At 32.0% G+C, this 27,209-nt stretch overlaps 1 protein-coding gene and 1 long non-coding RNA gene across 2 annotated transcripts; both read right to left on the reverse strand.

Annotated features, from left to right (window-relative positions):
* Positions 1 to 229: 229 nt before the first annotated feature.
* On the reverse strand, positions 230 to 25,675 carry LOC127737310 (uncharacterized). Its single transcript, XM_052247900.1, has 4 exons — positions 25,532 to 25,675; positions 15,663 to 15,768; positions 1,642 to 1,721; positions 230 to 489 (listed from the first exon to the last, which is right to left on the reverse strand). The coding sequence occupies exons 1-4, from the start codon at positions 25,596 to 25,598 to the stop codon at positions 374 to 376; spliced, it is 369 nt and encodes a 122-aa protein (XP_052103860.1). The 5' UTR covers positions 25,599 to 25,675; the 3' UTR covers positions 230 to 373.
* Positions 10,677 to 13,291, reverse strand: LOC127737318 (uncharacterized). The gene is made up of 3 exons (XR_007999388.1): positions 12,862 to 13,291; positions 12,236 to 12,392; positions 10,677 to 11,101 (listed from the first exon to the last, which is right to left on the reverse strand). It is a non-coding gene; the product is annotated as an uncharacterized LOC127737318 (long non-coding RNA).
* Positions 25,676 to 27,209: the final 1,534 nt, after the last annotated feature.

Raw genomic sequence — 27,209 nt, forward strand, 5'->3', positions numbered from 1 at the left:
ATAGGTAGAGTGACTGGTTCGTAGTCCCGGTCTAAGGTATGGTATTTTGATAGGTAGAGTGTCTGGTTCGTAGTCCCGATCTAAGATATGGTATTTTGATAGGTAGAGTGACTGGTTCGTACTCCCGGTCTAAGATATGGTATTTTGATAGGTAGAGTTACTGGTTCTCGGTCTAAGGTATTTTGATAGGTAGATAATCACCTTATAAAACAATAAGTAATGTTATAAGTCAGTCGATATAAATGTTTAATGGCATATATGGTGGTGGTGTACAATGTATAAAACTATAAAACTATATAAATATATGTGTTTGTGGTATGGATGTAGCATTTAGACTAATTCAATAATGCAGTAGCCTCCTTTGTCATAATTATTATTTAGGGGGTGGATTGTAATTGGCCTGTGGATAAACTGTTTGTGGGTACCCTTGTTGTCCAACTGAAGCACCCTGTGGCTGCAGCACTGTTCCACTAGTGTTTGCTCTGCGCCCTGTAAGACAGAAATATACTGATATATATATATATATATATATATATAAGAAATAAATGTCTTGACATGTATTAGTTATCTTATTCTCATTGCATTGTTTTATGATAAGTTTTGTGGTGTTCGTTGCTTGAATTTGTTTGTACCTTTATTTTGATTATTTTTTCCCAAGAACTGAAACTTGAGACAAATAATTATGTGTGAAATAGGTTCTAAGCCAGAATCAATACACACTTACACTGGATATAAATCTATTCAAATATTTTGCACACTGCTGATCATTAAAAATAAACTAGTGAATGTAAATTGCCTTTTGCACCCTAACATTAGAAATAATTTTTTGCTCATGTCTCAAGTCAGGAACTCCTAGCCTTTGTTAGTCTTGTTCGTTTTTTTTTAAATTTTGGTTCATTTGTATAATTCGGAGATTAGTGTGACGTCCATTTCGCTGAACTAGTGTAGATTATTGAATTAAGGGCCAGCTAAGCTCGCCTCCGGGTGCAGAATTTCTGCTTGCGCCGAAGAACCATTGTAGGCATTAACGCTTTTAATATAAAACTACTGTACGATTTAGTCTAAACAATATATTGTTTAAATAACTATAATTAAGCAATAATAGACCATACAAAAAGGATCCAGAAACCAGAAACATTGTGCTTTAAAAATATCAAGTCAAAAGAATATTTATAAATTTGAAATATGCAAATACTATACGGAGACGATCGGAGTAATCCCGCTTGTTTAGTGCATCCACAAGGATATGTGTGAAGTTTATAAATAAGAAAGTAAGTTCGGTAGATATGGAACGTCAAGTCCTGTTATCCTTGTAAGAGAGCCAAACGCTCTAGATATGTGCGAAGAAGAATTCTTTGAATAATGCTCTTAAAGAAGTCAGTGAATGGTTGATTTCATAGATGATTTGCTTCCATTATATGCTCCTTATTATCTGGCATTTAAATATTTCCCCTTTCGTCTAGGTAACTCGAATGAATGAAATATTTGAGCAAACAACTATATTTTATTGCTATCAAATTGAAGAAAGAACACGTTTATATCTAGATGTTTTTCAAACATTGTCTAAACCACGTATTGTTGTAATTTCTGGCGATTTGTATACCTCCTGCAAAAGTTTTGCAAATACAAAAAAAAACTTACCTCTGCAGCAACACACACAAATCACAGCAACAAAAATTCCAAAACTAACCAAGCAACCTATTGCTATACCAACAATGGCTCTGTAATAAATAAAACCAAATTGATTATGTTAATCATAATATTGATATACACACCTCTTTTAATAAGTCATTATACGACGAATTGTTCTTATTTGATATTATTCTTCACCACTTCAACAATATTATATACACTACTCTGTTTAATGCGGTGTTCACACAGTGCCGATTATGGCTCCCGTTTGAGATCAGACAGCGCTAGGATACAAAATCTGAAAAAGTCGGATTACTATCCTGAATGATCTGGAATGTCCTATCATTGTCTGAACGCAGTCAAATACGTTCGTAACAGATTCCTACGGATCGGGAATGGTCCGGAGCGGTCGGTCAAGCACCCCGACAGTTAGGTGCGTCCAGTAACATTCGGGGAAACTCAGCCGATTTTGTCTAGTCGGATTGAAATCGTGACTATGTCGTGACAGATTCTGCTATATCGGATCAAAATCGGAACATTATTCTGTGTTTTCTGGACGGTGTCCTGTAGAACGGACATGATCTGGAGAAATTTGTCATTGTTGGTTTTTTGCCGATTGAGTCCAGATTGCATCCAGATCTTACCGAATGCGAGCCGTCTTTGTCGAAACCGTTCCGGAACAGTTCCGTTATTAATACGAAATTCGGCAATGATACCCACGTCAGAGTCCCGACAATTACCGAACACAATACGATTGAGTCCAGACAAAGCCATTTGCATTGCGGTACAGCAGACTGTGATAGGATTGCGTTCCGACAGTACCTGATCATCCCGAATATGGCGACAGTTTTCAAACGGATATCTTCCAACAGCGTCGGTTCACTGTCTGATCACTGTCTGATCTCTGTCGGATCAAATTTGGTTGATTCGGGACGCTGTTAGGACATATTCGGTTGATTTCAACCTTCCGAAAGATACAAATCGGAATGAGAAAGGGAATAATCGAGTCAAATTCGGATAGAAACGGCTGATTTAAGACGCTTCCTGAACAATATCTGATTGTTGTCGTGATTAAAATAATTGTTTTTACAAATTTCAATTAATTTATAAAAGTTTGAATTTCCAGCCACGATTCACTGGATCTTGATCAGACTTTTGACAAATTTTAATCGGGAATGGTCCTGTCAACGCCGGCTGTGAAAATCGTGAATGTGTGACCCAGCTTACACTACAAAAGTCAAAAAGTCTGAAAAGACCAGTTTTTGTCTGAATTTGCATGAATTTTTACTCGACATTCTTAATTTGTCTGAATAATTTTTAAAAATTCTTGACATAGTATGAATTTGTCTAATAAGGTTCTTGATTTTACTTGACAAGTGTCTTGACAGTATGAACATTGTCTTAAAATTTCTCGACACTTCCTGTATCATCTGATAAGAGTCTGGATTAGTCTCGACCAATTCTTGACTGTCTTAAATTTGTCTCGATCTGTCTTGACATATTCTTGACATTCTTAATAATGTCTGAATATGTCTCGACATATTCTTGACATTCTAAATAATGTCTGAATATGTCTCGACACATTCTTGACAGTCTTAAATATGTCTTGACACTATCTCAACAGTATAAATTTCGCCTGAAATGTGAACAGACTTATTCTGCACTGTTTATGACATTCTATTGCTGTTGTATACTCCATTTTGTTATGGCTAAACTCAACTTTGAAGAATCAAGGATTAATTTGGTATAGTAAGATACCCTTTTGGTGCAACTAAGTTGGAATACCCTGAATAATCCCCCATGTAGTTTAATTTTGATTTATTTTTATTAAACATTTAAGTAATTGTTTTCACTTGGAATATAAGTCAAAGGTATTGACAAACAGCATTTAGATTTTTGCCGTTCGCAAAACTGCCAGTCAAATTTGCTTTACTAAAATAGGTGTCTTGTATCTCTTTTGGACCCCACAATTCATTTTTGGGTTTGTGTGGCTAAAAAAAGAGGGGGGGGCTTTCGGTTAGGTCAAAGAATTTGTTCCCATCTTGATTCAAAAACCTTATTCATTTTTTAGAACAACCCAAAAACATTTTTTATTCAAATGTGAGTGTTGAATTTTATAATTTTTTATCAAAAATAAATATTTGTGATAACTCCTTCCTGAAAAGAAAAAAATGTTTAGATCTATATTATGCAAGTCTGTGTGAGAACCATTTCATAAGACCGATGATTTCTATAGAAATCATTGATGGGACCCATTATAAATACATTTTTTTTATTATTCCTGGAGTAGATAATAATTTTCTTTTAATCTTTGGGAATTATTCAATTTGTTTTTATGTTAAAATAATTAACTTCATAACTTTGATGAAGAAAATCCATTTCAATTCAATTTTTTTTCATCAAAATAATGATTTTCATTATCATCTATCAACAAACTTTTTAAATTGTAGTGGCATGGTCGGTCAACTGATAAGTTGTATGGCTGATTACAGGTAAAGCAATAACTTCTATTTGACAGTTGCGTGTACTCTGGGGTGTGGAATACCTTAATTTTATGGGGAACATCCTGTCCATGTGTAATACTTAATATATTCCAACAGATGACATTACACAAATTTTTCTTCTGTTAAATGAATGATTTGTATATCATCATAATTTGCTATTTATATAAACCACATTTTGGTATAATAATTATTTACCATATCAACATTGAATATTATGAATGTAGAATGAAATATGTCTACAATATGATTGGTTTGAATCATTTAATTTATAAGATTTAGGAATCAAAATTTGTAATTATTTAAAAACCCACATTGAAATTGTTTTATATCAACACACCCACATTTGAATTATTTTATACTTTAGATTTCATATCCATATTTGCATTTGTAAAAATATTTATATACCCAAATTTTGAATTATTTTACATGCCCAACTTTTATTTTTGTTGTAAAGAAGTGCAACTTGAAACAACAGTATATCATATAAAGAGAAATAAAGATTAAAGTTATATCATGAATATTGGTCATGATTTGTAAAACTCAGAACTGTCAAGTAAATTTAAGACACGATTCAAAATGTTCAGAATATGTCAAGCCATACTGAGAAAAAATAAGAATGTCGAGAATATGTCGAGAAATTTCAAGACAGTATTCAAATGTCAAGAATTTGTCAAGAAATTTTAAGACCATATTCAGAATGTCGAGAATATGTCGAGTAAATTTCATACAAATTTAATATAAATGAGAATTTGTCAAGAAAAATTAAGACACAAGTCATACTTTTGGAGAATGTCGAGTAAAAGTTCATGGAAATTAAGACAAAAACTGGTCTTTTCAGACTTTTAGACTTTTGTAGTGTTAATGAAAAGCAAAACCAATGAAGTAATAAAAAATCGATATTTTAAAACTATTTACTGATTTGAACATTTAGTAATGAAAAAAAAAATAAATAAATAACATACACAACGAATTGAACTAAAGATTTAATCTAGCCAGGTTTTCGCAATAGCTGACTTGAAAGTCGGGATTAAATGAATGCTCTGAAAATAATCTAACTGAAAAGAACAAATAAGAAATATAACAGTTAAAATCATCTGAGCCCTTAAAGTGTAAAAATATATAAAAATGGGTATCAGCCTCACCACCTAGAAAACACCAAATTTTCAAATACATATGTCACTCCAATTGTTAGTTTGTTAATTGATGAATTATTTACACCTTTTTATAGAAAGGCATCAGAATCACAGTTAAAAATGGTCTGCACCTTTTATGGAACAGCATTGGAATCACTGTACAAATTATTTTACACCTTTTATAAAACAGCATCAAAATCACAGTACAAAAAGGTCTGCACCTTTTATAGAACAGCATCGGAATCACAGTACAAAATAGTTTGCATCTTTTATAGAACAGAATAGGAATCACAGTACAAAATGGTCTGCTCCTTTTATAGAACAGCATCGGAATCACAGTACAAAATAGTTTGCATCTTTTATAGAACAGAATCGGAATCACAGTACAAAATGGTCTGCACCTTTTATGGAACAGCATCGGAATCACAGTACAAATTATTTTACACCTTTTATAAAACAGCATCAAAATCACAGTACAAAAAGTTCTGCACCTTTTATAGAACAGCATCGAAATCACAGTACAAAATAGTTTGCATCTTTTATAGAACAACATCAGCATAACAGTACAAAATGGGCTGCACCTTTTATAGAACAGCATCGGAATCACAGTACAAAATGGTGTACACCTTTTATAGAACAACATAAGAATACCAGTACAAACTGGTTTACATCTTGTATGGAATAGCATCAGAATCACAGTATAAAATAGCCTGCACCTTTATAGAACAGCATAACAGTACAAAATGGTTGACACCTGTTATAGAACAACATCAGCATAACAGTACAAAATGGTCTGCACCTTTTAAAGAATAGCATCGGAATCACAGTTCTAAATGGTCAGCACCTTTGATAAAAAAACATCAGCATAACAGTATAAAATGGTAGAATAACAGTTCAAAATGGATTGCACCTTTTATGGAACAACATAAGAATACCAGTACATACTGGTTTACATCTTGTATAGAATAGCATTAGAATCACAGTATAAAATAGCCTGCACCTTTATAGAACAGCATCGGAATCACAGTACAAAATGGTCTGCAGCTTTTGTAGAACAGCATCAGAATCACAGTACCAAATGGTCTGCGCCTTTTATAGATCAGCATCGGAATCACAGTACAAATTATTTTACACCTTTTATAAAACAGCATCAAAATCACAGTACAAAAAGTTCTGCACCTTTTATAGAACAGCATCGAAATCACAGTACAAAATAGTTTGCATCTTTTATAGAACAACATCAGCATAACAGTACAAAATGGGCTGCACCTTTTATAGAACAGCATCGGAATCACAGTACAAAATGGTTGACACCTTTTATAGAACAACATAAGAATACCAGTACAAACTGGTTTACATCTTGTATAGAATAGCATCAGAATCACAGTATAAAATAGCCTGCACCTTTATAGAACAGCATAACAGTACAAAATGGTTGACACCTGTTATAGAACAACATCAGCATAACAGTACAAAATGGTCTGCACCTTTTAAAGAATAGCATCGGAATCACAGTACTAAATGGTCAGCACCTTTGATAAAAAAAAACATCAGCATAACAGTATAAAATGGTAGAATAACAGTTCAAAATGGATTGCACCTTTTATGGAACAACATAAGAATACCAGTACAAACTGGTTTACATCTTGTATAGAATAGCATCAAAATCACAGTACAAAACGTTCTGCACCTTTTATAGAACAGCATCGAAAGCACTGAAAAGAACAAATAAGAAATATAACAGTTAAAATCATCTGAGCCCTTAAAGTGTAAAAATATATAAAAATGGGTATCAGCCTCACCACCTAGAAAACACCAAATTTTCAAATACATATGTCACTCCAATTGTTAGTTTGTTAATTGATGAATTATTTATACCTTTTATAGAAAGGCATCAGAATCACAGTAAAAAATGGTCTGCACCTTTTATGGAACAGCATTGGAATCACTGTACAAATTATTTTACACCTTTTATAAAACAGCATCAAAATCACAGTACAAAAAGGTCTGCACCTTTTATAGAACAGCATCGGAATCACAGTACAAAATAGTTTGCATCTTTTATAGAACAGAATAGGAATCACAGTAAAAAATGGTCTGCTCCTTTTATAGAACAGCATCGGAATCACAGTACAAAATAGTTTGCATCTTTTATAGAACAGAATCGGAATCACAGTACAAAATGGTCTGCACCTTTTATGGAACAGCATCGGAATCACAGTACAAATTATTTTACACCTTTTATAAAACAGCATCAAAATCACAGTACAAAAAGTTCTGCACCTTTTATAGAACAGCATCGAAATCACAGTACAAAATAGTTTGCATCTTTTATAGAACAACATCAGCATAACAGTACAAAATGGGCTGCACCTTTTATAGAACAGCATCGGAATCACAGTACAAAATGGTGTACACCTTTTATAGAACAACATAAGAATACCAGTACAAACTGGTTTACATCTTGTATAGAATAGCATCAGAATCACAGTATAAAATAGCCTGCACCTTTATAGAACAGCATAACAGTACAAAATGGTTGACACCTGTTATAGAACAACATCAGCATAACAGTACAAAATGGTCTGCACCTTTTAAAGAATAGCATCGGAATCACAGTACTAAATGGTCAGCACCTTTGATAAAAAAACATCAGCATAACAGTATAAAATGGTAGAATAACAGTTCAAAATGGATTGCACCTTTTATGGAACAACATAAGAATACCAGTACAAACTGGTTTACATCTTGTATAGAATAGCATTAGAATCACAGTATAAAATAGCCTGCACCTTTATAGAACAGCATCGGAATCACAGTACAAAATGGTCTGCACCTTTTGTAGAACAGCATCAGAATCACAGTACCAAATGGTCTGCGCCTTTTATAGATCAGCATCGGAATCACAGTACAAATTATTTTACACCTTTTATAAAACAGCATCAAAATCACAGTACAAAAAGTTCTGCACCTTTTATAGAACAGCATCGAAATCACAGTACAAAATAGTTTGCATCTTTTATAGAACAACATCAGCATAACAGTACAAAATGGGCTGCACCTTTTATAGAACAGCATCGGAATCACAGTACAAAATGGTTGACACCTTTTATAGAACAACATAAGAATACCAGTACAAACTGGTTTACATCTTGTATAGAATAGCATCAGAATCACAGTATAAAATAGCCTGCACCTTTATAGAACAGCATAACAGTACAAAATGGTTGACACCTGTTATAGAACAACATCAGCATAACAGTACAAAATGGTCTGCACCTTTTAAAGAATAGCATCGGAATCACAGTACTAAATGGTCAGCACCTTTGATAAAAAAAAACATCAGCATAACAGAATAAATTGGTAGAATAACAGTTCAAAATGGTTTACATCTTGTATAGAATAGCATTAGAATCACAGTATAAAATAGCCTGCACCTTTATAGAACAGCATCGGAATCACAGTACAAAATGGTCTGCACCTTTTGTAGAACAGCATCAGAATCACAGTACCAAATGGTCTGCGCCTTTTATAGATCAGCATCGGAATCACAGTACAAATTATTTTACACCTTTTATAAAACAGCATCAAAATCACAGTACAAAAAGTTCTGCACCTTTTATAGAACAGCATCGAAATCACAGTACAAAATAGTTTGCATCTTTTATAGAACAACATCAGCATAACAGTACAAAATGGGCTGCACCTTTTATAGAACAGCATCGGAATCACAGTACAAAATGGTTGACACCTTTTATAGAACAACATAAGAATACCAGTACAAACTGGTTTACATCTTGTACAGAATAGCATTAGAATCACAGTATAAAATAGCCTGCACCTTTATAGAACAGCATCGGAATCACAGTACAAAATGGTCTGCACCTTTTGTAGAACAGCATCAGAATCAAAGTACCAAATGGTCTGCGCCTTTTATAGATCAACATCGGAATCGCAGTACAAAATGGTCTGCACCTTTTATAGAACAGCATCAGAATCACAGTACAAAATGTTTTACACCTTTTATAGAACAACATCAGAATAACAGTACAAAATGGTCTGCACCTGTTATAGAACAGCAACGGAATCACAGTACAAAATGGTTTACATCTTTTATAGAACAGCATCGGAATCACAGTTCAAAATGTTTGTGTAACAGCCACTATGTTCCGTCAGTTACTTTGTTCCGGCGGAACTTTTCAACTAGTTATTTCGTTCCGATGGAACTTTCCAACTAGTTGTTTTATTCCGAGTGCAGTTGAAAAGTTCCGGAAAAAAGTAGCTAGTTGAAAAGTCCCGGAACAATGTAGCTAGTTGAATAGTTCTGGCGGAACAGAATCGTTCCGAATATACCATATTTCGTCCTTTTTGTAGAAAGAGGGGGTAGAATGAGTATCAGTATATATAAGAGCAAATCATTAATTTACAAGAATACCCAACGCACTGAAAGGGGTTTCTTTGGGAACAAATATGCAAAATTTAAGTTGTATTTCATAGCTCACATAAAACGGAATAAGTTGCATTATCATGCAAATTTAGTATTCATAGTACCCTCAAGAGAGGGAAGAATACCCCCCTCCTCATGTGGTTCTTTGCATCAATTCTCCAAATGGAACTTTGTAACTGGTTGATAAGTTCCGTTGGAACTTTTGGGCTAGTTTGTTAGTTCCGGTTTTGACTTATTTGCCAAAGAGGAACTTTGTGGCCAGTTGATAAGTTCCTTTTGACTTTTGTAATCAGTATCTTGGTTTCCCTTTGAAAGGTTCAAATATAATATGTTGCGCTGTTACTTTGCATCAATTCTCCAAATGGAACTTTCTGCCTGGTTGATAAGTTCCGTTGGAACTTTTGGGCTAGTTTGTTAGTTCCGGTTTTGACTAATTTGGCAAATAGGAACTTTCTAACTAGTTGATATGTTCCGTTGGAACTTTTCAACTAGTCACTTTGTTCCGGTGGAACTTTTAAACCAGAGTAAGAACAAAGTACCTACCCTACTGAAAATGTAAAGTGGGATTTCACTGAAAATACCAGTGGAGTTTCATCAGAGTTCCATTGGAATACCACTGTATTACCACTGGGAAATTTGGTCGGGATTTTCATTGGACATTCATTGTTTTCCATTGGGATATCAGTGGAATATCCAGTGGGATTCCGGTGAATACTCGAGTGGAATACAGTGGAAATTCCATTGGAATACCAGTGAAAACTTCGTTGGAATACCATTGTTTTCCCACTGGACATTTATTGTTTTCTACTGGGATACCAGTGGTAATTCCATTGGAAATTGTAACAATCAACCAAAGAAAACCAGTGATATTTCAATGGAAATTGACAATTCCACTGAAATGTTAGATATCATTTTGCATGCACTGCTTATTTTTGAATGAATTAATAAGAAAACTTGAAATAAGACAATAACCATTTTAATGCAAGTCAACAATTAAAGAAATTACAACAGTTTATACATCATCCACATTTAAGACCTTTTAAACGAAAAGATCAACCTCTTTAAAATATTAACGTTGATAAATTATCATTTTTTAGTCAAAGATGTATTTACTTAATTGTACATGTAAATCATTTTTCTGGTTAAATCATTCATAAGTCCATGGTAACTTTTGGTCCTCTTGAAATCTTTCACAAATGGTTTTAATTTTCAATTTTACAAATTTGTTTATTGTGCATTAACCAAACAAAAATGTCCAGTTTACATGCATACGAAATACTTTGTCAGTTTGGTCAGTTTTCTTCATCATCCATTGATATTATTCATGAATTAAGTCCAAAGTTTCTGCATTCCAATCCTGTTCCATTAAGTCTTCATCGATTAATCTGAAAGAAAAAAAATCATACATCATAACATGCATAGAATTTTGAATTAAAATAACATTACAATACCATGCTCCAGTCTGCAATTATTCAAAAATATATGTTACTGGCATATATATTTTATTTGTGTTTGTGTGTAATTTATTCACAACATTTATACACTAAGAGCAATTTAGACACATGTATGTCTATTGTTGAAGACTATGTGTTCTCTAGATATCTTTGGCTATAGTTGTTGGGTTGCTGTCTCTTAGACTTATAACACACATCTCTTTTTATCAAAATAGACTTCTATTGTTCATGGATCAGGTGTCTCTCAAAGCCAAATAAAACAGTATGTGTGGTTCCAGTTACATTTAAAAAAAATTAGGGTAGGTAGGTAAGAATTTTTTTTATTTTATGGTTTTTTTTTACATTGAGTCTATCATGTCTGCAATTATTCAAAAATATATGTTACTGGCATATATATTTTATTTGTGTTTGTGTGTAATTTATTCACAACATTTATACACTAAGAGCAATTTAGACACATGTATGTCTATTGTTGAAGACTATGTGTTCTCTAGATATCTTTGGCTATAGTTGTTGGGTTGCTGTCTCTTAGACTTATAACACACATCTCTTTTTATCAAAATAGACTTTTATTGTTCATGGATCAGGTGTCTCTCAAAGCCAAATAAAATAGTATGTGTGGTTCCAGTTATATTTAAAAAAAAATTAGGGTAGTTAGAATTTTTTTTATTTTATGGTTTTTTTTTACATTGAGTCTATCATGTCTATGGGAGCAACATTTTGACTTAAACAGTACTTACTGAAAAATGACAAAAAAATCTTTAGGGTAGGCTATTGTTAAGACTAAACAAAAAGGTAGGTAAGGTAATTGGAACCACGCATATATTTTTATTTAGCCTCATATTATCTTTCCCTTTGTGTTGTGTTTGTTGTTGGTTTACTATCTGGTTGAAGCATACCAGACACCTCATTTTGTTCACATAATAGCCATGATTAACCATTGTGCATGATGATCAGATCAATGTTTTTGAGATGTGTTTACAGCTTATAGATGTGAATGATTAACATGATTAATGTATTTTTATTTCAAGTGTGGGAAGGATGAAAAAATAATTCAATAAGTACCTTTCAATAATCTTATACTCAAATTTCTTTTCTGCTGCTGGTTCGTTTGTTTTCATCATGTTTTCATATTATTGAGTGGATATTGATCGATGCACAGTCATCATTTTTGCAGCTTTGTACCTTCACCATGATCAATCCCTTTTAATATATGGACAACCTAAAAAAAATGTAAAAACATTTTATTAATCATTTTTAATTCTGGTCATGACCTGTATGCATCATATATTACTGATATTTATCATACAATGTACATATATAATTAAGAAGCTTCTTTCAGTTAAGTATAAAGACTCTAAAACACAATATTAACCTTTAGGGATTTTTTGTGTTGCATGTCCATCCAAATCAGAACATGACAAAATTAAGTTGAATGTGCCTGAGATTGTGTAGTAAACTGTAAACATCTTTCCTTGATTGTGAAGGCACACAATGTAATTTAATATTGAATAATAAAATTATTATTACATTCCCACCTCCCCCTTTTCAGAACACCAAATGGTCATCCTCAAAGTGTGAACTAACAGAGCCCATGAATAAAACTAAAGGGGGTATATATCTTTTCTTTTTAATTTTAATTAAAAATATTCATGATGTAAAAATCAAATGTAAAATCTCTTAAAAATTACCTGTATCTGCTGTACGTCTGCCCTACATCAGCACATCGTCTCATCGTAAATTCTTGGTTCAACAGCTAATGTCATACCTAAATGTTCTGCCTTTAATGTCTATTTCTTTATTTATCGAAGGTTGTTGAGTATTAATTATTATTAACATGATTAATGTAACCACAGCTGGACAATGCTGGACAGGATACATACTCGTACAATATTTTTAGTTTCAAATTTGAACACATTCCGTGTATTAATGATAACGACTATCTGATTGGCCGATCGGAAATCCCGGATATAGAGTTATCCAATCAAATCAGCGGTTATATATATAGTCTGGTAGAAAAAAATGGCAGCCTCCATGAATGTAAACATGTGTGTTGAAAAACAACATTATAGACTACAGTTTCACGAATTTTCTGCTCAAATTATGCCAAAAACACTGACATTTAGCTTACAATTGATTGGAGCGGATTATATGTGAAATGTTTCTATAGATTAACTTATATGACCCGAGTTCCAGTGCCGAGTTCAGGACATGAAAATGATGAAAAATTCATCACACGGACAAAGTTAAGATACCGAAACAGTTTATAGAACAATGTGGAAAATGAAAGCCGTTCACTTTACTTTTCTCAAAAGAACAGTAGACCAGTAACAGTTAATGAACATGATGAAGTCAAAGGAGAAATAATTATATTATTGTATACATGTAGACTGTAGTGCAGGGCAGTTGCCAGTACGGTCACTTGAAGAAAAAAACGGAGTTATCCTAACAATTCGTACAGTCTGAAGATAATTTCTGCAACAGATCTGTTTAAAACGGCCCTTTTAAGAGCCATGCACATTTTTCAAAAAGAATCTTAATTGTTTTTGTTCGTTAAATCAACCAGAATTTTATTCTCAACCCAATTTGATATAAAATATTCATTTCTTTATTTATATTATCTGATTATTGCACATTTAATTTTATTTCTTAATAGTTAAAATGTATCCTTTCAATGTGTCATACTCATAGGCTATATGGTGATGCATTATATTCACCCTACATCTGAGGAGCTACCATTTTACTTATTTTATATGGGTGTGGGGGGGGGGGGTCTTTCAGACCAAATGATTATTTTCATTTGTTACTAGGCAAGTGATTTCATATTACATTTAACCATGTAACATTTTTTGAACAAATGTTTCATATACATGTATATATGTAGGTTTATGAAATATTCATAATACATCCCTTATATTATCATGATTATAATATTTAATTTCTTATCAGGCCAGCAAATTATATGCTACAAATTAAATCCTTTATATAATAATCATGCACTTAATTATTTGAAAAATTTAAATTAGAAGTATATATTCCTTTAAATTTCTAAGTCCAAAATTCCACTGGAATATTTGCATTAAATCAAAACTCCACTGAAATATAAACAATAATATTCCACTGGAAATTAATTGGAAAATCTTTGGAAGTTTCATTGGAAATTTCACTGATTTTCCATTGGAATTACAGTGTGAAAAATATTCCAGATGTTTTGGATGAAATTCTAATGGGATTCCATCGGAATATTTTTTTCCACTGAATACCAGTGTAATTTCACTGGAAATCCAGTGGAATCCCGTACTCATTTTCAGTAGGGTAGTTAATAAGTTCCTCCGGAACTTTTCGGCTAGTTAGTTCTTTCCGCCCGGAACTTTCCAACGTCGGAACAAAAGAGCATTTACATTTGCACCTTTTATGGAACAGCCTCGGAATCACAGTACAAAATGGATAACACCTTTTATAGAACAACATCAGCATAACAGTACAAAATGGTTGACACCTTTTATAGAACAGCAACGGAATCACAGTACAAAATGGTTGACACCTTTTATAGAACAACATCAGCATAACAGTACAAAATGATCTGCACCTTTTATAGAACAACATCAGAATAAAAGTTAAAAAAATGGTCTGCACCTGTTATAGAACATCAACGGAATCAGAGTACAAAGAACGGAATCACATTTTAAAGAACAGCATCGGAATAACAGTTCAAAATGGATTGCACCTTTTATAGAACAACATAAGAATACCAGTACAAAATTGTTTACATCTTTTATAGAATAGCATCAGAATCACAGTATAAAATGGCCTGCACCTTTTATAGAACAGCATCGGAATCACAGTACAAAATGGTCTACATCTATAATAGAACAGCATCAGAATCACAGTACAAAATGGTCTGCACCTTTTATAGAACAGCATCGGAATCACAGTACAAAATAGTTTGCACTTTCTATAGAACAGCATCAGAATCACAGTACAAAATGGTCTGCACCTTTTGTAAAACAACATCAGAATCACAGTAAAAAATGGTGTACACCTTTTGTAGAACAACATCAGCATAACAGTACAAAATGGTCTGCACCTTTTACAGAACAGCATCAGAATCACAGTACAAAATGATTTGTACCTTTTAAAGAACAGAATCAAAATTACAGTACATTTTATAGTGCAGAAATATACCATGTGCTTATTGGAGAACAGCATTCAGAACAATTACTTAATGCTGCAGTAATTCTCTATAGGACAGTATTGGGAAGGTGTGCATAAAAGATAATCTCACACAATACTGAGAAATTTAGTCGTCCATGTACATGTACAGTGCAATAGGAAACATGAAGAAGAATTCAGGATTTTCACCGCGAAACTGCTAATTTAAAGATCTGCTTCCATTAAGCAAGCTAACATATAATTCTGAATTACTAGTTTTTCAATAGTTTCCTTTGTTTTTAAGACCTCACCAACTGAACTTCAGCAAAGAGATACTCACCCGATACTGAGACAGGTTGCGGTCCCTGTACATACATATCCATCTTGGCAACACCATATTGTTCCACTACAGTGATGGTATCCAGAAAAACATGAATAATCTGACCCTATATAAAAAAGTGAACGTTAATGACATTATTTAAAGACTACTACACCCTTACTATTTGCAATCTTATTTGTTTATTTCTAGTTTCGACAACAAGCATGGTCTTCAGCACAAAACCATAGAATAAAATAAGGAGATAACTGTATTGTATTTTAAGCCTACTCAAAACGCAAAACGAAGGTGATGTTTTCCTTTTTAACATTTGCATTCTATCACTAACTTATAATTACTACTTTTCTACAGCTTGACATATTGTAAAGACACTTAAAAGCATACATTAAAGACGCAGTGTGTGTCTTTTTTGTTTTTGCGTCGTTGGGTTGCTGTCTTGTTGATGTATAGCTCACAACACCTTTTATCTATACACGTATGTTTTAAAAATACAGGGGTCACAAACAATAACATATCAGTACCTCGTTGTTGAAATATTGATTCACGCGTCATATATTTTAAGAAATAATTTATGGTGGCTTGAATTTAAACTGATTTTATCACTGGTCAGCCCTTTATGCTAAATATTTTACCTCGAGCGATAGCGAGGGGAAAAATATCGGCATAAAGGGCCAACCCGTGGTAAAAACAGTATAAATTGAAGCCCCCATGAACTATTTCTATTATACGGCAATCATTATGGATCGAAGCGCTCTATATAGCTAAGTGAAGGCAAACATTTGCCGTTCCCGTCATTAAACACAATATTAATATTGACGTGAATGAACGGAGAAAACTGAACTATTGACATGCTTAAGGTAGATCATAAGTATATACTTTTTGAGACAGAATTTTCTTATAATTTGCCAAAATGAAGATTTTACTATGCTTTTTTCAAAAATAAAATAAAAAGTATGGGTCACCGTGCTAATTTTCAAGCTATGAGTCGTTGAAAATTGCCTAAATTTGGTTAGATTGTTCATGAAAAAACACATTTGTGTGCATAAAAAAAATTCTATGAGATAGAATTTTGAAATAAATTGTTAGAAGATAGGTTTTATTATATGTTTTAAGAAAATAAAAAGAAAAAATGGTGTCACCGAACTTGTTTTCTTGCTACAAGTAAAAATTAAAAATTTCCCTATGAGTCCAGTATAATTTTTTTACTAAAAGAGTTATCTCCCCTTAAATGGCTCTTTTGAAAAAATGAATTTGTAAACAAGAAAAAATGATATTTATTTAAATATTTTGTATAAAACAATAAATCACCAAGTTTTTATTATATAAATAAACAGTCTAACCATTTATTGCTAATCTGTCTCTAAATTTGCAGACTTGGGCAAATAACTAGACCAATTTTGAACTGCGATTGTACAATTCAAGATGGCGGTATACCATAAATCTACCTTAAACTATTTACAATAACGTACTTAGTTAGGTTTTGGGCGAATTTAAATGATAATCTTACTTATATGTAATAAAATTGGCTTTTAACAAATTTTATGATCGTTTGTTTATGTTTCTTTGATTTGATGAATTTCAGTTTAACAACCGTGCATTTTCCCGTAAAATGCTTTTATTCTTACGTCATCGTTCAATGACGTCATATCCACCGATTGACGTCGGGTAGCTCATTCATAAAAAAAGCATATGACGTGGCAGTATGATCGGAACAGCCCAAACAGATCATGACGTTACCGATCACCTGACATGCAATATATTCATATTTTACCACGGGTGTGTACTCAAATTGTTTGAAGAACGTCATATTAGAATTTTCAATTTATTTTTATAGTACAAATTCAATAAAATAAAAAATAAAATGTTCCGCAGGACGCAGCTTGATACGACCACAGTGATCGAACCCTGAACAGTTGGTGCAAGTATGGACACTATATTCAAGCTTGATATAGCTCTAAATTTTGATTGTGATTAAATATTTGACACATCATAGGTTTCTTACATATCCAAAATCTGAATACACGATTAGATTCAGCATATCATAGAACCCCAAGAATTAAATTTGATGAAATAAAAAAATGTTTAATTTTGGACCCTTTGGACCTCAATGTGAACCAATTTGATAACAGAGACCTGAAAATTCAAAATCTAAATACAAGGTTATATTCGGCATATCAAAGAACCCCAAGTATTGAATTTTGGACCCCGATTTGGACAGATTCAGCATTTGCAAGTACACCAAGAATTTAATTAAATTATTTATTAATGGACAATATGAGCTAAGTTTTTAAAGGGGTTCGCATAAATGTATATATAGCATTCTGAAAACTAATTTATACAAAATAACAAACAAACCTGTCACGAAATTTACAAAAAAATGAAGAAAAAAAAAATTTCCAAAATATCATTCCCCATTAATACAGTCCTACAGTTATCCACAAGAAATCTCATCAAAATGATGGTGGATTTATAAATAGCTTTTCAGCCACACCACTTAGAAAACACCAAATTTTCAAATAAATTTGTCACTCCAATTATATTCTTTTCTTGATAATAGATGATAATTGCTGCATGAATGAATTAATAGTAAATACACAACACTTATCCATATGCATAAATGTGAATTAAATTACAAATGTTAATATGTAATACACACTGTGTGTAGTTTTTAAGAAAATTTTAGATAAATAATAATAATAATACATGTAATAATAATTCTTTATTTAAAGAAGGTTACATAGTCAGCTGTAAAACTGATCTTCCTTGAGACTCTCATGAAATACATTGAAATATAACAAAGAATTACAAAATATTCAAACAAATACACACATTAGCTAATGTATAGGGAATTCCATACATCACAATCTTTCCGTTATTCATTTTAATATTCAATTTCCATGATTAGTTATAAAAATGTTAAAATAAACAAAATTTCAATTAACTTCATAGTTCCTGTCCTAGAGTGGTAATATCCGAAACTGGACATAATCATCTCTCCATATTAACAGACTTGGTATTTAGTTTTAAACATCTGTTTGTTAAGTTATATTATATATCCCTTTATCAGCATGTCTTGAGATGACAGATTTACAGCTCTACTTAACCATTTAATAATCTAATAATGATCAGTAAATTTCAAACTATATTTTTTCTCTAAAATAAGATAATTCTTATTATGATGCTATGTCTGTTCTAAAAAGAGGGACGAAAGATACCAGAGGGACAGTCAAACTCATAGATCGAAAACAAACTGACAACGTCATGGCCAAAAATAAAAAGACAAACAGACAAATAATAGTACAGATGACACAACATAGAAAACTAAAGACTAAGCAACACGAACCCCACCAAAAACTGGGGTGATCTCAGGTTCTCGGGAAGGGTAAGCAGATCCTGCTCCACATGTGGCACCCGTCGTGTTGCTTATGTTATTCTTTACTATGACTTTACTTCTAATTTCTATTTATTCTGCAATACAGCTCAGATTAAATATTTCATATAGCATAGTTTCTGACACAGAATGAATGTGGTCAAAGTACTTAAATAATTTTGAATTTGATATTTACCAATTATGGTCCTATATCCAAAATCTAAATACATGGTTGGAATCAGCATATCAAAGAACCACAAGATTTCAATTTTTGATGAAATCAAACAAAGTTTAATTTTGGACACTGTGGTCCAATTTGATAACAGGATCCACAATCTAAAATATAACTACATCTTAGATTCGGCATCTCAAAGAGCCCCATATATTCAATTTTTGTTGAAATCAAACAAAGTTTAACTTTGGACCCCAATTTGGACCAATTTGAAAACTGGGCCCAAAATCAATAATCTAAATACTGCTAGATTGGGTATATCAAAGAACCCCAAGAATTCAATTTGTTTTTAAATCAAACAAGTTTAATTTTGAACCCCAATTTGGACCAACTTGAAAACTTGGCCCAAAATCAACAATCTAAATACTGTTAGATTGGGCATATCAAAGAACACCAACTATTCAATTTTTAAAGTTTAATTTTGGACCTGCATTTGGACAAACTTGAATACTGTGCCAAAATTCGAAAATCCATCAACACGTTGAGATTCAGCATCTCAAAGAACCCCATATATTCAGTTTAATTTTGACCCCAATTTGTACCAACTTGAAAACTGGGTCCAAAATCAAAAATCTAAATACACTATTAGATTGGACATATAAAATACACCAATAATTCAGTTTTTGATGATATCAAACAAAATTCAATTTGGGATCCAGATTTGAACCAACTTGAATACTGTGCCCAAATTCAAAAATCTAAATACACGCTTAGATTCGGCATATTAAAGAACCCAAAGAATTCATTTTTTTTTTAATCAAACAAATTTTATTTTTCTACCCTTTGGACCTTAATGTGGACCAATTTGAAGACAGGCCCCAAAATTAAAAATCTTAATACATGGTTAGATTCAGCATATCAAAGAATACCAATAACTCAATTTTTGATAAAATCAAACAAAGTTTAATTTTGGACCCTTTAGACCTTAATATTGACCAATTCAAAAACAGGGCCCAAAATCAAAATCCTAAATGACCGGTTTGATTCAGGATATTAAAGAACCCCTATAATGCAAGACTTTGAATAAAACCCTATTGAAATTGGTCAAGAAATAAGCAATTTATACAAAGTATTACAAAAGTATTGTTTTTGACCCCTTTTTCCTAAACCGTTAAACTCATAACCCCCAAAATCAATCCCAAACTTACTTTTATGGAATAAAAACTTGAGGCACAATTAAATAGTAAATCATAGAATTACACTCAAGTTATTGTATAATCCAGAAAATCTTAGCTTTTTTGCCCCTTTTCGGCCCCTAATTCCGAAATCGTTTGGGCCATGACCCCCCAAATCAATCCCAACCTTTCTTTTGAGGTATGAAACCTTGTGGTAAAGTTTCATAGAGATCCACAGACTTATACACAAACTATTGTCCCGAAACAAGAAAAATGCTTGTTTGTTATCCCTTTTTGGGCGCTAATTACTAAACGGTTTAGGCAATAACCCAAAAAATCAGTCCCAATCTTTCTTTTGCGGGATGGAACCTTGTACTAAAATTTCATAGAGATCCATAGACGTATACTCAAGTTATTGTCTGCGAACCAAAATGTATTCGGACGACAAGAAAAATGCTTTTTTTTTGGCCCCTTTTTGGTCCTTAATTACTAAAAAGCTATGACAATAACCCCCAAAATCAATCCCAACCTTTCTATTGTGGTATGGAATCTTCTGGTAAAATTTCATAGAGATCCATACACTCATACTCAAGTTATTGTCTGCGAATCAAAATGTCTTCGGACGACAAATGTTTTCGGACAACGTCGCAGACATCGCCATAGCATAATACGAACGCAAAACGTTTGCGGTCGTTTATAAAATAGTTAAATCAATGATAAAACAATACGAGTAAGTTAATACTTTTTTAGCGCCATATGTGTTAATATTTTATTTTATATTGTAAAAATCTAACTGAAAGAAAACTAATTATATTCTTTATTTACCTTTGATATTTGTTATACACTGAAATAGAATCGCAACTAACACACTAATCAATATTATCAACTTCATGGTGTAATGTTTTACCAGTAAAAGTGTGCTATTTAGTTGGATGATATTAATGTAAAATTGTAGAATTTCAAAACTATGTCGGAGGTTGCGAAATCGACCAAGCCTCCTGTCACGTGAATTTGTTTATCGTCAATTGATAAAACATGTAACGAAAGCTTTTCTATTATATATGTTATCTTTTATCAGTTACGATTCACATGTTTTTAGAATTTAGAAATGTATATATATATATATATAATTCGTCTTATATGACTTATATGTTGCACAACAATATATAAATATTTGTAGATACTATACCAGACAAATCTCCAGTGTGTACATTTATGTATCATATCAATCATACATTGTAGAATACATATTCATTATGTGTACAGCAAAAACAAAGGTGTAAACTAAATGTGTGAGGTATTCTATTAAAATACATTTCTATAAACGAGAGGTGCTACTTAAGAGAGTTCCAGTCCGAAATTTGGATCGTCCTTACTATAGCCGAACCTAACCCAATGTTATGATCAATCATGTTATCCCAGATTAATTAATTATTTTCCAACTACTCCAACTACTCCTGTAAAGGGTATATATATATATATATTATATACTCTTGTTTTATGCATGTAATTATTATCTAAAACTGTTTTTAATTTTTGCTAAAACAAATAAAATAAACATTCAATTGCCTTTCATTTATATATAAACCTGTACACCACCTTAACATGTTTAGGATACATTGTATATTTTAATTAATATAGTATTAATTATATATAGAGTTTTTATACGTTTCAAACATTAGAGAACGTATTTGATGACATTCGCATTACTAAGCATGCTTTTAATCTTTACTATGAGGAATATAGTAATAACTCATTTTCTTTAAGTTAATTCAAAAACCCACTGACGGAATCTGATATACTGAAATATTTTGGACGCAAAGACGTTGTTATTAAGTTTCATTTCGATTGCATTTTGCTAGAATGTGATAGACAAACGACATTTTGAAAACTACAAAATTCGGAGACATGTGTGATACTTAAGACGAATTTCGCAATAGAATTAAATTGAATTCGAACAAAACTGAAGTACTCTACTAGCGAAACAGAGATGTGGAAGTCTTTCTTTGAGGCTCGCGACGGGGATACACAGCGGTGCACAACCAAATACAACAGGAATTCCACGGAGGATGAGTGTCACTGTATACTCATCTGCTCTTTATACAAGGACTAAGAACTGTTGGTTATATATTTACTAACAATGGAATTTTTCGTTTTGAATTTTCCTTGAAGGTCGGTATTTTTGTTATTTTAGTTTTTACGTTACGTCATCAATGATGTAAAAGGGCTCTTCTTGACCACAGATTATTCGCGAAAGTTTGCCAATTAAACAGCGAATGCTTATTGAATATAGGCGTAGAATGTTATACACATTAAAATCTTGATAAAAAATAGTTATTATTTCAATTTAAGTTACTAATTTTAGCTGGACGTCAAGAGTGTTTTTCCACTAGCTGCAATATTTAAGAGTTAATAAAAGTTTAACTCATAATCAGTCTGAAATATTTTCTGATACTAAAATATAATAATTCTTCTTTTGTTTTTGTTTTTCATTCAACTTTAAACGCTTATTTGTATGGACATATATTTATTCCTTAATTCTATTTTTTTTATTTCTCATTATTATTTGGCATAACAAATTTTCAAACTTTCTCAAGCTTCCTCATTTGTTGAAAAATCCGTAAGGAAATGACATACTTGTTTGAACTTTTGAAAGATAAAAAGATAAGAAATTTATTTATAGTACATGTATAAAATCCGGACAATATGATAGCTACGAAATACACGTATAAATAATCAAGACTACACATATGTAACATTGACAAAACACTAATCTAAGTTTGTTTGTTTGGTTTTGTTTTTTCTTTTCTTAAATGCTAGACAACAAGCCTCTCCTAAAATTAGTATATCAATTAATATATCTAGAACAGTAATACAAAAGGAAGAAATTCTGCTTACCTCTGTTAATATATTTATTGTTTTCATAACGAGTGTGAATTGGATATTGCTTGTTATCGCTATTTTACGAAAATTTCCTTTGATCTTACTGACTTATAATTTCCTTTCTCAGCGGAGTCGAGTGATATGAAAATTATCGCTAAAAACTAAGGGGGCACGTGCCGTTGCTAATGAAATTGACATGAAATTGACAACGTCGTCATAGGTAAAATAGCGATAAACAGATTATCATTGGTCATCTCAACTCGATTGCTTTTCTCGCTTTCGCCGTACCGGCTCAAGCGAGAAAATCAATCTCGTTGAGATGATCAACGATAATCTATAATTATCGGTGGTACCTGTATCACTCTGCTCAGCTCTTAATAAAATTGCATATCACGGCTTTGTGACGTCAAATACGCAGACCCGGCCTTAATAACTTTGACCCGGACATATCACCGACGTCATAATATATGAACTTATCACGTCATCTTCCGATTTGCTGGTGAAACAAAGAAAACACTAGTTTGTATCATGCAAAATACGCAAATACAACCCGATAATTCGATTATCTGGTTGTCTGCATATTAATATTGTAAAATATGAGCTACTCGACAAAAAGCTTCATATTGTGACTCGCGGCTGATATTTTACGATATCAATATGCAGACAACCTGATAATTGGTACATATCAACTCCAGTTATTTAATTTCAATATAGATATAAACGCGATGGCGAGTTTATCATTGCCATTCAAATTAAATACAATCGATATCAGATCGATCCAGTTTTAGCCCTCAGCGTGATAGGGGGACCAGAATCAGGCCTTTTGCTCATCTTTAGTATATTCTTATTTTTCCTGAAGCGGTAGGTGTTTATTTTTATTTTTCCTGAAGCGGTAGGTGTTTATTTTCATTTTTTAAGTACATGACATAATACTCTGATTACCTTACTTTGATTATTTTTATTTTAAAACAAGGATAAGACAATGGTGTATGGAAGATGTACTTTATCGCGCAAAAAAACCCCAAGTTATATGGGATGGATTAAATAGGGGCTGTGCTGAGGAGCTCAACACAGATAAAAATATACTATGGAATCATTTAGGAAATTTCAAATTTCTATTCAATTTGGTCTTTTAAAAATAGATATATGTATTGACAATTACTTACTGGAATATTATAGCTGTGAAAAAACGTGCTCTACCAATTCTAATTTAATGTTTTACTGTTTAACCAGAAACATCCCCAGATAAATTGAGGGATGTACAAGCTATGCTATAAGATTTGTGTTAAACGTAAAGGGGAAAATAAAAAAGATTGATTGATCGATTGACTGATCGATTGGTGTTTAACGCCAATTTCAGCACTATTGGTTATTACGTGGCGGTCATTCTTTATTGGAGGAGGTAGCCGAGTTCCAATCCTTTAGAAGTGCAGAAATTAGTCCATGGAACTCTTGGGAAAAAAATGTATATTGAATTTCTAATACATTCCTGAAAATTGTAAAATTCTCCATTTTCCTTGATAAGATTAATCATGAAATATATATTTTACTTTATCTAACTATTAAAACACTGTTTTCCACCAATCATGATATTACAATTTAAAAACAGTGGTTGAGACAAGATGTCACACGGGGCTGTTGACAGAGGTTCACATGTTGAGGCCCATGATGCAATTACATTTTGCTAAAATGGGTTAAATTCATTTTTAATTTTGTTAAATGCTGAATAATATCAACTATTTTCTCCTCAATTCATTTAATGATGATCTTCCAATAACACCTTCAATGAAGAATAATTTGAAGGGTATAAAACCTATTTATACCCAAGACAGCTAAAGCGATTTGATAAAGGATTCTGTGTGTGGCATCTTTGCAGCACCATTCTCATAATTTGAGGAGAAAACATTTTTTTTTTAATGTAGATATTAAAATGTTCTGGCTAAATTCTTCCAAAAGTTTGAAGTGATATGTAAAATTTCGACAAGAATAAAAAGTCACAATGATTTATCTGTAACTCGTTGTTAGAATATTGAATCACGCGTCATAGATATAAGAAGATGTGGTATGAGTGCCAATGAGACAACTCTCCATCCAAGTCAAAATTTATAAAAGTAAACCATTATAGGTCACAGTACGGTCATGCATTTTTACAAATCCTTTTTGATATACCACAAGTTCGTGTATATGTAAATAAAAACAGGTCAGTTCATCATTTTAATATGCGCTACATAATTATGTTTACCTGAAATTAGCTAATATTCTGTAAAATTACCTTTGCTATTCGCTATACACTGTAATAGAATCGCAACTAACACACTAATCAAAATTAGGAACTTCATTGTGCAATGTTTTTCCAGTAATAAAGCGTGCTATTTACATTAGATGATATTAGTGTAAACAAATAGTTTCTGTAAAATTTCAAAATGCCGGAGATTTCGAAATCGACCAAACGTTCAGTCACATGATTGTTTAGTCCTTCATTTATTTACAATTCAAATTATCTATCATATATTTTCTTTAATTCGTATCGTTGCACACATTTTAGACTTATAATAATAATAATAATAATAATAATAATAACAATAATATTGACTGTATTTAAAGAGGATGACTCAATTAGCATTCCCTAATATACCTTGAGGCCCTCACGAAAAACATACAGAACAGGTATTACACACATTACAACTTTGTTAACATATAATTCATTCTTCACGCTAAATGATTGTCTGTAGAACAAGGAACACAAAATAATACATTATACACAAACATTAAATACATGATAGAGTTAGAGAGTTGTTACGTATCATTTATAGTTTTTAAAAATCTACACATTTTCTTTTAAAAAAGTACCAACATTTTCACATAGTTTTATTTCAGCAGAGTATAAGCATTATAAAAAAAATCTTCTTCTGGATAACAGTGCAATACGAGAACTTATGCGTTTACATACATGATAAAATTAAAATTTCCAGTGTAAATGTTTATCAATATATATATACCACAATAAATGCTCCATTTTGTGAATCCTTATACAAATTTAAGAAATATATACAAACCAAGCTATCAATATTGTTTATTAGCTGTTGGAAAAAACAAATAGATAAATTTTCAGACAGTAAACTGAAAACCTACCTTTCATATAAAACAAATTTTGGTTTTGAAAAATATCTAACATTGATCAAGAATTTTGAACTTAGAAGAAGTTTTACTAAATTACGTGTATCTTCTCATAGATTACAAATAGAATAGGTAGATATCAGGGTATTCCCCGAATCAACAGAATATGTAATAAATGTTCTTCCAATACTGTCGAAGATGAGGCTCATTTTCTATTTGATTGTAACAAATTTGAGGATGATAGAAATTGTATGTTAGCTAGTATTGCAAAATATAATTCTTATTTTAATCATATGAGCAGGCAAAGCAAAATTATCTGGTTATTTAGTGTAGAAAATGTTGAGTTACTTAAAATAATATGTAATTTTATATACAAACATCTTCCTTATTGAAGATTAGTTAAAGGAAATCTATGTGTGTATATACATTCGATTGGACATAGAAAATTATATTCATCTGAATATCACAAACATACTAGCCTATTAAAAAAAAAAAAATTAATTGTTAAGATATATTATTTATTCAAATGTTCTCTTATATCCTTGAGGCATCGTCCCCTGGTATCAACTGCATTCAAGTTACCTATGATGCTTCCTTGTTTGCTTTTGATACAGGTAGGAAAGAGACATTTACACACATTTTACATGCCTATGGCCCATAAGGTATCGCCCCCTGGTGTCAGCTGCCTTTAGGAAACCATAATACTTTCCTATTTGCTGCTGACACAGGATGAGTCATGGACATGCTTAATTTCTACTTTCTTTTTGACTGATTATTATATGTTTAATTGATCCAACTTTTTGTGTACTATACATATATGGATATCTATTTTT

This window comes from Mytilus californianus, unplaced genomic scaffold (assembly GCF_021869535.1).
Source record: "Mytilus californianus isolate M0D057914Y unplaced genomic scaffold, xbMytCali1.0.p SCAF_4, whole genome shotgun sequence".
Classification (NCBI taxonomy): domain Eukaryota; kingdom Metazoa; phylum Mollusca; class Bivalvia; order Mytilida; family Mytilidae; genus Mytilus; species Mytilus californianus.